Source organism: Syngnathoides biaculeatus, chromosome 17, assembly GCF_019802595.1.
Source record: "Syngnathoides biaculeatus isolate LvHL_M chromosome 17, ASM1980259v1, whole genome shotgun sequence".
Lineage (NCBI taxonomy): Eukaryota > Metazoa > Chordata > Actinopteri > Syngnathiformes > Syngnathidae > Syngnathoides > Syngnathoides biaculeatus.
The window spans coordinates 6,110,779-6,122,647 of record NC_084656.1 but is presented as its reverse complement, the minus strand read 5'-3'; the positions used below and the strand labels follow the sequence as shown (position 1 = coordinate 6,122,647).

The following is an 11,869-nucleotide window of genomic DNA, read 5'->3' as shown; positions in this document are numbered from 1 at the left end:
CTTTGGGTACTATTTCACGTGAAAGTTTGCATCCTTTGATATCCTTACAATTGTACATTGTGAAACATAATATCTGAATACGTCAGCTTCAGTATTTTTGGTGTCGATATGGTTAATTCTTGTCGTAGTGTTAGCTGTCAAAACCGAAACCGTGCATGCGGTAGCGAAGAAGTAACTTTTTACCAGTATTATGTATTTATAACAATATCGTGAAGGTCTGTACCTCCTATTACATATGTAGGTGTCAATGTATCTTTTGAACCTTCCTGAGCATGCTGCAAATGTTTAGATTATATTCATGTCGCTCAGAATCCAAAACATGCCGAGTATATAGATTTATTGCATCGTTTTCCATAACAACGTGTGCATTATTTACAACGCTTTTTACCCTGACCGGAAACCACAGCCTGTTGACCATGGCGGAACCAACGTTGGATGGAGAGTGCGCAGTCGAGTCTACGTCATTGGTGAAATCAGTTTTCCAGTATTGCGTGATTTTAGCTTGGGGTCTTCTTATAGGAGTGTCAGACTTAAAGCCTCGGGTCAGTGAGATTGTGGACAAAAAGGAAAAAAAAAACAACAACACAAGAACACATTAAGTGCAATTTTTGAATAAAGAGTTGTCAATTTTGTCCATTTTTGTGGGGGTGAGGGGGTCACACTAACACCAGTGAAATGACGAAAGTGGCACATAAGTGCAATAGATCTAAAATAATTTTTATTGGACCATGATGGATTTTTCATTCTATGAATTTCAACTTGAGGCACTGGGGCTGTTTTGTTTTTAACTTGTTTTAATTGATTTGTATCTGTGTGCAGCAGTTTATTCCAGCTGTGGTCGATTTTTTTTTTTTTTTTTTTTTAGTTAACTGCACTACAAAGTCAAATTGTGAACAGGATCACACCTGAACCCTTGCTGAGAGTGAGAACCACACCACTGGTGTGATGCAACACATCAAAATGAAAAACGTGATGTCAACCATTGGGTGCTAATCATGATTTATTGCTGCAAAATCTAAAACAAAATCCAAATGGTCAAAATCTTGGAAGAGTTCCTTCCTTGTAGTCTTTCCACATATTAGTGCTCTTTCCTCCGGGGCGCTGAGGTTTTACTGAAGTTTACTGCCTGCTGCTTCAGAACACTCAGTAAGGACTGTGAACTCTCCAAGATCTGTGTGAGAAGAGCAAGAAATAATAGGAATCATAATAATTGATCAAAGATTGTGTTTGCACACCTAAGTGCGCAGTTTTTCTTGAAAAAGAGTGGCTTCTATGATAAGTGATGCCAGTTGAGGAGATGCCCCATCTATTTCCTGATGGACTAAAACAGTAATGAAGCAGAGTTCCTTTTCATAAAATATGCACAATGTTGAGTATCATGTGTTTTATGGAAAATTGTTGGGGTTTTTTTTTTATGATAAATATTGATGTTAACTGCTACAGATGTGTCACCATTGCATGCCGTTACACAGAGAATTGTCACGGAAACATTGAAAACTAACAAAATAGATAAATGAATACTGACCACCAATGAAAATCAGAAATTGCTTTTGAATTATCATTCAAGAGAATCATTAAAAATGAAAAAAAATGAAAAAGGCCTGGACAAAAATCATGGTAGCCTACACTAATTTTTTTTTTTTTACCGTCAATGAAATTAATCCACCTCTCAGCTAGTATTTTGTGTTTTTGCACAGTGTATATAAACTACTGGCTTCAACTGCGGATGTTTAAAGGCATGAGGTGTCTCTTTATCCTCAGGTTTGTTAGTATACTATATGACTGTAATTATGGGCTTCAGAACATGTTTGTATTCTGGGCTTTTCCCTCCATTTTCAACCACACCCGAATCGTAGGGGAAACTCCTGGTTAATTTTAAATGGTGCCAGCCATGACACAATGATATGGGTCAACTGAAATGAACTTGTAAATAGTAAAAAGGCATAGTGTGAATGAAGAGTATAAAATCTGAAAACAACGATATTCAACTGATGAGGTGTAACACCTTGCTGTACGCAGCCTCGGTCTCGGCGATGGTGCGGTTGATGGTGTCATGTGCAGCCATTTTTTGTGCCAGACTTTCATTAACTCGGCTCAGCTTCTCCGAGAGGCTGCGGATGTCGTGCTGGAGTCGTTCCTTCTCCTCTTCCTCCAACTTGATCTGACTGCTCAACTCTTCCCGTTTGGAACAAAGGTCATCATAACCTGTTATTAAGTTATTTAAAAAAAATATACAATATATAATTAAAAAAAATATATATTTTTTTTTTTGTCTGTGTCTAGACAACATCGAACAAAGCTTAAATGCTTGTTAACATCAAACCAGCAACATTTGGTGTGTTCCAGTCTGGATGAGAACATAAAGTAACTTTACCTCAATTAGGCCAATTAGACAAAACATTTTATAATTTTAAATGATGCAATTTTAAAAATACGTCCATCTTAACATTAAAGGGGAAATCCAGTGTTTTGCATTAATATTGTATCCAATCGTAGAGATGAAAGTGGACTTTGGTGAAAATTGCCGAAAATACAAATGCGAGCACTAGGAGGGTACGGGGGCATGCCTCCCTGTAAATGTTTGAAAAAACGGATGGCTGTGGTGAATTCTGGTGATATCTGTGAACAAAATTCAGACCAAAATTGAAAGTAAAATTTCCAAGTCCTGACCCAAAAAAAAAAAAAAAAAAATTGGGCAGAAGTTCCCAAAAGGCCAAGCATCACGGGACTGCCGTAAATCCGAGGCCGGCTTGCTAGAACATGCCTTTATGTGCACGCGCTCAACGTATTGACCACACCTGAATCAAGCGACGAGGTGGATCATAGTCTAATGTTTTTTTGTTTAGTTGTTTTTACGCCGTCACACTGCCTCGCGATCGACGCAATGAGCACCCCTGGTGTAACTGAATTTCCTTTGACATAGCTCATGATGATGATGACTTTCGACGTAAATGCGCTCGCATTACGTGAAGCAATTCTGAACACGCACTTTCGTACATGCTCCGTACATCCTCAGTACGGTTAACTTGCATTTCCTGTTTCCAGGTGAATAACTGTTGTTTTGGCGCATGCTCGTGTTAGTGCCTCAACATGGCTACGCTCGTGAAAGCAAAACAACGAATTCAAACGCATGTTAGTTCAATGTAGTCAACTAATATCCGGATTAATTTTAGGCAATTTTTCCTCAATTTTCCGGAGCAATTTTCATGAAAATTTAAAAATCCGGAATTCCGGGAAAATCTGGAGGACTTTCATCACTGCAATAGGTCAAGTAATATGTACTCTATCTGGACAATGTGACGTTAAATCCTCAGTATCGGTTGATCGGGTAGACTGACGAATACTTCCATACACATCCGTGAGCGCCACGGCCATGAGCGGCTCGGCCGCTAGGTAATACTGAGGAATACTTCCATACAGATTTGATCCTGTGGCTGTAAATAATGCCGCCGAGCAAGTGAAGAAAAAGCAGTATTGGTTGATCGGAAGACGGAGGAATACTTTCGTACAAGGCGGCGGAGCCGTGAGCTTGCTCCCCGCTGACCCAGGAGCTCACTCCGCCGGAGAGTGAGCTCACGACTCCGCCGCTCGGCGCAGAGCGAGCTTCTGGCACGGCGCAGAGAGAGCTCGTCAGACTCCGCGTCATTCCGCCCGAAGAACCATCTGAATATTCAACATTACTGACCGCCGAGCGAGCTCGCGGCTCCACTGCTCTGTATGGAAGTATTCCTCCGTCTTCCTAAACAACCGACACAATTTCTTCATCAGATGAGGATAAATCTCACAAATCAGCGCTGGGCATAATGGTGTCCCATGTAATCGGCACGTTACACCTCACATATGCCCACGTAGGCCCTGTGACTTGCGAAAATGGCAGCGCCCATGAAAATTCATAATCGTCGATACAAATCTTCTCAAAACACCATTAAATGAGAGAGGATATAACATGACATTGTCAAGATAGAGTACATATTACATGACCTATTGGATACATTGTTAATGCAAACCACTGGATTTCCCCTTTATTAAATACAGTAATCGATATTGAACTTAGATTCATGTCAATCGTAACATTAAAAAGGCATTTAGTAACCCTCTTTGACAAAACCGAGATTATACTCAAAGCAAAAATGCCATATACAGGGATGAGAATGACCAATTTGGAAAAACAGTGAAAATGTCTGTCGAAGGGGGTAATTGAGTTTCCTCCTGGATATTTTTTGCTCCTATCGGAACATAGAGTGCACATCACTTTGCCAGGAACGTCCACTTTTTGTACGTGTTTGGTTAGACATTGTTGATACCGTTTTCGGTCCTATCTGCACGGTTACACTTTTTTTAAGGCAATCCCGTCTGAAACAGTTTTTGATTCCAGCATCTTTGTCACTTGCCCTTGCTCGATCTTCATCCTTTTTTTCTAACACTTTCGCCATCATAAAACTTTGAACACACGGTCGCTCAGTTTGCGCTATCTAAGTCACACGCGCCATTACTTGGCTAACTAACAAGTTACACTGCGATTTCTGAGAACCGAGAACACATGTACATGGCAATGGTGAAACTCGATTAACCACTAAGATGATTGGATCGTTATACTGTATAACTCTGTTGTCCAATCGAGTAATCTGCCGCAAACAAGTTTTAATGTTTATGTCGCAAAATGCAAATATTTACACTACCGAGCAAGTTAGAACGGCATATGATAGTCGTGCTTGTCCGAGCACTAAGCTGAACTTGCAGCTCGGAGCCCACCACCGAGAGGCAGGCGCACGATACCCTACCGAAGGATTTGCGCTTATCTCGAGAATGGTCATTTTGGTCTGAAAAAGTCGGAAATCCACCGATCGGCGGAAAATTCTCATCCCTATGACATTTTTGCAAAAGTGCATTATAAAATTTTTGGCATTATCACAAACAATATAAAATATTTTTAAGAAGGTACGAAACATGCCTGAATAATATCATGCAGCGTGTTTAAAGTGAACAAGGAAGTCGAACAAGAAACTTTCCACTTGATCCAATCAAGGGTGGGCTTTGTTTATTTACCAGCTCGTAAAAGCCTAACATCGTAAAACAAGAGGAGAGGCAGGCGCACAATACCCTACCCCTACCCCCCCGAAATTTTCTCAACTGATTTGCGCTTATCTCAAGAATGGTTATTTTGGTCTGAAAAAGTCAGAATTCCGCCAACGGCGGAAAATTCTCATCCCTGCATATAAGACTACTACAAAAATATAGGGATTGGAGAAGTGATGTATTTAAGGATTTCCAATACAGTAAGCATGTCAAAGCGGCCCTTGCATGCTTTAATGTTTTTCTGTATGCAGCCCCAACAAAAAGTTTGGACAATGCTGCTTTAGATCTTAAGAGCAGTGTTTGGTGTGCCGTGGGAAATAATTCAATTTCACCTATTTGGTGTAGCTGCCGTGGCTGTTTTTTTTTTTTTTTTTTTTTTTTTTTTTTTTTAAACCAGCCCTGTTTGTGCTACCATGTTGTTGCTATGTTAAACTAAACTAAGGTATTAAAACCTCTGTGTACAGTCTTTCTTTGTAAATATCTCGTGTTTCAATCTGGGCACTTGCGCCTTTTACACAGGTGCGGCTTATGTATGTACCAAAATGGTATTTCCTTTACAAATGTACTGGGTGAGGTTTATAATCCAGTGCACTGTGCAGGCCGGAATTTACAGTAATTACTTTGATTTGCGATGCGTCAGGTGGTGGTGACAGTTGGATTGTTCCTAAAGAAGCTTTACGGTGTCAATGATGGAGAAGTTTTTGAAAAAGAAAGATTTTAACTCAGAATTGACCCCTCCGTAGAAATTGCATCATCCGCGTCGCTGACCAATCAGAGGCCAGATATCTGCATAAACCACGCCCCCTTTTTTGCACCCGTTGTTCCCTCAGACAACGTTGCATGGTCCAGTATAGCTAGTTGGGGGAGTTCAATTCGTACCCTTTCCAAAACCGAAGACCCAGTACAAAAAATGTCTTCGATGGATCAAACTTTGTGGAAGACGGCATGATCAACTGAATCCATCTAAAATCAACCGGAACAGAAGACCGAGTACGAAAAATGTCTTCGATGGAAGACCGCATGATCAACTGAATCAATCAACCGGAACAGATATGTTTGCATGAAGGTAAGCCCTATATTTGATTTTCAATACATGTCTCATATAAATTAATTAGCAGTTCTTCGCTTGCATAACATAGCTACATGTGAATAATTGACACACTTGATCTGTGTTGAGCGATATTTTGCGATGATCTGACTACACAAACGTGTCGCTTTGTTGCCGGCTACGGTAAACCGGACTGTGTTTGCACGAAGGTATGCCCTATATTTGATTTTGAATACATTTCTCATGTAAATGAATTAGCAGTTCTACGCTTGCATAGCATAGCTACGTGTGAATGATTGACACACTTGATCTGTGTTGAGCGATATTTTGCGATGATCTGACTGCACAAACGTGTCTCTGTTTGGCGGCTCCCGAGCTAAGCTAAAACGGACTAGCGAGTCCTAAAAGCCTTCGACGTGCACCGAGACACCAAGACTGAAGGAAGGATATTTGAGGACACTCTAAAGTAGTGATTGTCGTACTCGGTCGGGACTTACGTAGGTTCGGCACTAATTCAAGAATAATTATTGAGGGGAGCGCTGTGTGACGTTACACAAAGAAAACGAGAGAAACAACTCGTAAATCAAGCCTCGCCTTCTTCTTTTCCTTCATACGGCGGTTCACAAACGGCTATACAGATACATATACAGATTCTGCACACAAGTGTGATATGTAACACGAAAATAGGAAACTGTCAATGACGAATTCGTCTTTGGGTTATAATATATTATATTATGTGGGTTCTCGGTCTTCCTCTGACTCCGGAAAGATCTCGCGCTAATATCAATGGTTTCTCCGTCGATATGCATGGAAATACCATTGAAATACCCCTCGCTGAAATACCTGAAGACCCGCTGTCTGCTTTTCAACGATATTTCACTATTCGGTAAGAATGCGAGTGAAAACTCAGCTGGTAAATCGGACAATTTTGCTCTAGTCTTTTCTTCCTGCGACGCCATTTTTGCTAATTGTTTGTCTGAGGTTAGCACACGTGGGGTGACGTAACTTCAGGAGGCGTGGTTAAGTGCCCTGTACGGAGGGGTCAATAGGACTCTGGACGAAATTCTGACTCAGATGAATGCCCAAGTATGAGGTGAGGTTAAAAGAAACCAAAGACGGTTTGCTCGCGGAAAGTCTCTGATGTGAGGCAATACAGGGAAAGCTATCTTTCATTTGGAATCAGTCTCACGGGTTTGGTAAAAACGACTGCATATTCTTCATATAGGCAACAAAAACTCATTTTTACACTGGAGGTGGTGCGCCGTGAGATTTTTTGAATGAAAAAAAGTGTACCTTGGCTCAAAAAAAAAAAAAGTCGAAAAACAATGCTTTAAGACTTGTAAATGAATAATATATTGACCACATTACTCATGTTTGTTAAGACACTTTGGACTTTCCAGTATTAACTTTAAACAGTTGTGGTCTACTTCTGAAGAAATAAACGGCAACATATGTATATTTATCACCGTATTTCCATCATGACATTCCAAATAAATAAACTACTTACACTTGACAAATTCATTATTGTAGGTCTGCAGAGCTGCAGCTTGTTGGCTCATGTTGGAGTCAGCAGATAACCGATGTTAACAGTTCTCAATCTGCAAACTTCAAAATTAAAGTGCGGGGCGGAGTTCCGCCAAACCTATGACTTACAATGAGACGAGAGTTTAGTTAAATAAAAACAAAAAAGTTTACTCTGCCTCAGATGCTTTTCTGATGAAAAATTGACATTACAGGAACACACTTAAATTTGCGTTTACTTCTCCTCCTTCTTCTTCTTCTTTCTTCTTCTTCTTCTTCTTCTTCTTCTTCTCCTCCTCCTCCTCCTCCTTCTTCGCCTCCTCCTCCTCCTCCTCCTCCTCCTCCTCCTCCTCCTTCTTCTTCTTCTTCTTCTTCTTCTTCTTCTTCTTCTTCTCTTCTTCTTCTTCTTCTTCTTCTTCTTCTTCTTCTTCTTCTTCTTCTTCTCCGTGGTTAAACTGGTGGTGCAAACTGTTTAAATACTTTTCCGCCACACATTGGTTTGAAATGATAACTAATATGGTTTATTGGCTATATACCGGTAAATATAATTTTACCCCGTAAATAGGATTTTACCATATATTTTATCATTTGCGTGTTTTCTCAAAATTATTCTATTATTAAATACATCTCCAACCATTCAAAAGTAATCAACAAACAGCACCTGGATGTACTTTAAAAATATGGAACGTCCAAATGGAGTGCAAGTTATCTTGTCTAAGCGAAAATTTTTGTTGAACTGTACCATAAAATACACAGCTTGTTCGATGTTTTTGCCAAAAAATAAAACAAAAACAAGTATTTATCAATAAAAAAAAAAATACCTGAACATTGAGTAATGTTTTTTTTTAACAATTGTGTTGACATTGATGCACTTAAAATCCTAAAGGCATATGGCACTAGATACACACATATCTTAAAGGCTTCGCCCAAAATATCTATGTACAATAAACCCTTCAATCTGAAGTAATATTACATATATTTTGTACATTAATTGAAAAAAAAAGTGGGTACAAGATAAGTAGTTGAAAATAAAGAACAGATTTGAAATCCAAACTATCTTGATATCTGTCAGCTTTCACAGCCAGAGCCCTTGATCCTGCCCCATGACGTCACTTGTGCTTAGCATTCCTGACAAATCTTTCTCGCTATGCCAAGATCCCGACGTGTTGTGGACCAATCTGCAACAAAACTGAGAAATCGCACCTGAATTTGTCGTTCTTTAACCTCCCGTGGGGTAAACCGAACAGAATAAAGCTGTGGCTGTCACAGTTGAGGCTCATTCATCAGCCAGGGAGATATGCAGATCTGCAATGATCACTTCGAAGAACGGTTTCTGGAACAAGACCCTAAATTTTCCATCGCACCACATCTTTACACCAAACAAAAGAAAACATTAACAGTAGACACCTATCCTACTATTTTTGAACCTACAAAAACGGTTAGCTGTGAGAGAAATATCGATAAACAGACAAAAGAAACACCGAACAATAGAGGTAAGTTCTTTTTGTGCACTATTTGTATGGGTGATAATAGAAGCTATCATCACCATTACTGGTTATTAACCACCTAGCTATAGCCCCAAGTGTGCGCTAGGAGCAACAAGATACTTTATGATGCGTTATACCACTGGGGCCTCCACTCCCTGAAAAGGGTTGCGTCAGGAAGGGCATCCGGCGTAAAAATTGTGCCAAACATATGTGCGTTCATCTGAGATGACACGCTGTGGCGACCCCGAAAGGGACAAGCCGAAAGAAACTTACTATACCAACACTGTTGATTGTTTCTGTCTGCCTTCCAAATAAATTCTTAGTCTTAGATGATTATCTTTATAATAGAAATGATTCCCCAAATAATTAGAATCCCAAAAGAATGGACTGAATTAACTTGTCAAGACAGTAAGATCAGCTTGGGGTGCTAATTTTATTATTTTTAAATAATTTTATTATCTTTATTATTTTATTGTTTGAAAGACAGCCAGTGTACGACTTAGTGTATTAATTCACCCAATGTGTTGGCTTGATGCAGCTTGTTACTGTTCATGATACAATCTTGTAAAAGTTGTAAAAATATGTTTGTAAAAGTTGGTTCATTCTAAATAAACTTCAGTCATGCGTGAATGACTGTAGCTCTGCTTGCTCATGCACATAGTTTACATTTACACATTACACATTTATCACAGATCAAAGCTAAAACAAACAAACAGATCTACCAGCTTATTTGTCGTCATGTTAATACATTATCAATACATAGCTTTGTGATATCCTTTGTGAACACCATCTTCTTCAGGGAACCTTTTTTGAATGCTATTCACCTCACAAGATGGGATTGGGATCCTATTTTTTGGTCCAAGCTTTCCATGTACCCAATAAGTAAACTGATGATATGCTCCCAGTCTCCAAGACCTGTCAAAGATGTAAATAAAAATTTTTAGCTACCGACAGAAATCTTTAACACATACATGCTATGTGTACATTTAATTACAAAATGAGTTAGCAGTTTAACCCCCCATGGATCTAGATTAATCTAAAATCTTCCATAAATAGGGTACAAATTAATTTAAAATAGAGCTTGGTACTATAATTACATTTGAAGCTGTCAAGTAATGATTAATATTTGTAGATATTCCTTTAGGTGTAAATACAAGCATAATATAAAATAACGTAAGGAGAAGACCAGTCACTGTAATTTGCTGGGCGCGTATGCGCCTGTGCGCCATTGCACCTGCAAATCTGAACAGTCAAGCACAAAAAATCAGGTGCGTAAAATTTGTTATGAGTAAAAATATATAGATATTGAAAGACATCGCTTAGTCTTGACCAATGTATCCTCTAAGCTGTGCCACTGCGCAATTGCGCACTTGTCGCACACTCTCAGCGCACATAAAAACCGATCCAGCGCAGTGAACCACAGCCTGATGTCTTATTTTTTTTTTATTTTTTAACAAGGATGCACATGGTCTCTAACAACAAGCTGCTTCTTAGCTTACTTCTACTTCCTAGTTTACCTGACACTGCCCCTCTCTGCTCTTAAAGGGGTACACTCATAATTACAAAAAGAACACCCACCCACAACTTTATTTCTGCGGGCATGACTGCTGGACCACACCCTTAACTTTATATTTGCGTGCATTGCTGACCACATCAGTACATTTTTCAAATGTGAGTGACTAGAACACAAACACCAGTCTTTCGAAACGAACCTGTCTGGAAAATCTTCGAGTTCCATATTTTGGGACTGTTGTTGTGCTTCGTCATCAGTGTCATTTCCCCTGTCCAACATGTCAAATTCCGACTGTATGCATTCTGGCTCAAATCCATAGGCTTGAACATCCATCCATCCATTTTCTTCACCGCTTATCCTCACATGGGTGATGGGGAGTCTGGAGCCTATCCCAGCTGTCAACGGGCAGGAGGCAGGTTCCACCCTGAACTGGTCGCCAGGCAATCGCAGGGCATATCAAGACAAACAGCCGCACTCACAATCACACCTAGGGGCAATTTAGAGTGTCCAATTAATGTTGCATGTTTTTGAGATGTGGGAGGAAACCGGAGTTCCCGGAGAAAACCCACGCAGGCACAGGGAGAACATGCAAACTCCACAGAGGCGGGGCCAGGATTGAACCCGGGTCCTCAGAATTGTGAGGCCAACGCTTTACCAACTGATCCACTGTGCCGTCCAGTCTTGAACATTGTACATCATATTATTTTTGTTTTGTTTGATGTGTTTGTCAATACAATTTTCACAAAAACTGGCCACAAAATGCCAGATGGTGGACGTTGTTTGTTCAGTGAAACCGGATCCACAAGGAATAAGGTCAGATCAGCAAGCATTGGTGACGTGGCAAACGCTGATTGGCTGTCAATTTTGCAGCTAGGATAATCTGAATCTCCGATCGGGAGAAGAATTGTGCGGCATTTTTGAAAATAGTTTACAATTTAGGCGGCACGGTGTCTCAGATGGTAAAGTGTTGGCCTTACAGTTCTGAGGTCCCCGGTTCAATTCCGGACCCAGCTGTGTGGAGTTTACATGTTCTCCCCGTTCCTGCATGGGTTTCCTCCGGGCACTATGGTTTCCTACCACATTCCAAAAACATGCAACATTAATTGGACACTCTAAATTGCCCCTAGGTGTGATTGTGAGTGCGGCTCTTTGTCTCAATGTGCCCTGCGATTGCCTGGTAACCAGTTCAGGGTGTACCCTGCCTCCTGCTCGTTGACAGCTGGG

At 40.2% G+C, this 11,869-nt stretch overlaps 2 protein-coding genes across 3 annotated transcripts in view; one reads left to right on the top strand and one right to left on the bottom strand.

Annotated features, from left to right (window-relative positions):
• Positions 1–982: 982 nt before the first annotated feature.
• On the bottom strand, positions 983–7,907 carry LOC133515243 (microtubule nucleation factor SSNA1-like). 2 transcript variants are annotated; one of them, XM_061847589.1, is made up of 4 exons: positions 7,869–7,907; positions 7,632–7,772; positions 2,006–2,205; positions 983–1,171 (listed from the first exon to the last, which is right to left on the bottom strand). In XM_061847589.1, exons 2-4 carry the CDS (start codon positions 7,681–7,683, stop codon positions 1,079–1,081), a joined length of 345 nt encoding a protein of 114 aa, XP_061703573.1. In that variant the 5' UTR covers positions 7,684–7,772; positions 7,869–7,907; the 3' UTR covers positions 983–1,078. The 2 variants fall into 2 exon arrangements, with proteins under 2 accessions (XP_061703573.1, XP_061703572.1); XM_061847588.1 differs by having other exon boundaries at positions 7,632–7,902.
• A 1,079-nt stretch (positions 7,908–8,986) lies between these two features.
• ehmt1b (euchromatic histone-lysine N-methyltransferase 1b) overlaps positions 8,987–11,869 on the top strand; it is a 58,221-nt gene continuing 55,338 nt past the window's right edge. The window contains exon 1 of the mRNA XM_061847577.1: positions 8,987–9,138. The gene's annotated coding sequence lies outside the window, so the exon portion shown is untranslated. The remainder of the gene's footprint in view (positions 9,139–11,869) is intronic.

Bases quoted from the DNA above. Each gene is read 5' to 3' on its own strand.
- LOC133515243 (XM_061847589.1), bottom strand. From the start codon at position 7,683: ATGAGCCAACAAGCTGCAGCTCTGCAGACCTACAATAATGAATTTGTC. The intron at 2,206-7,631 runs GTAAGTAGTTTA...ACTTAATAACAG, and splicing joins CAATAATGAATTTGTCAAGT to GTTATGATGACCTTTGTTCC. The intron at 1,172-2,005 runs GTGTTACACCTC...CTTCTCACACAG, and splicing joins CCGAGGCTGCGTACAGCAAG to ATCTTGGAGAGTTCACAGTC.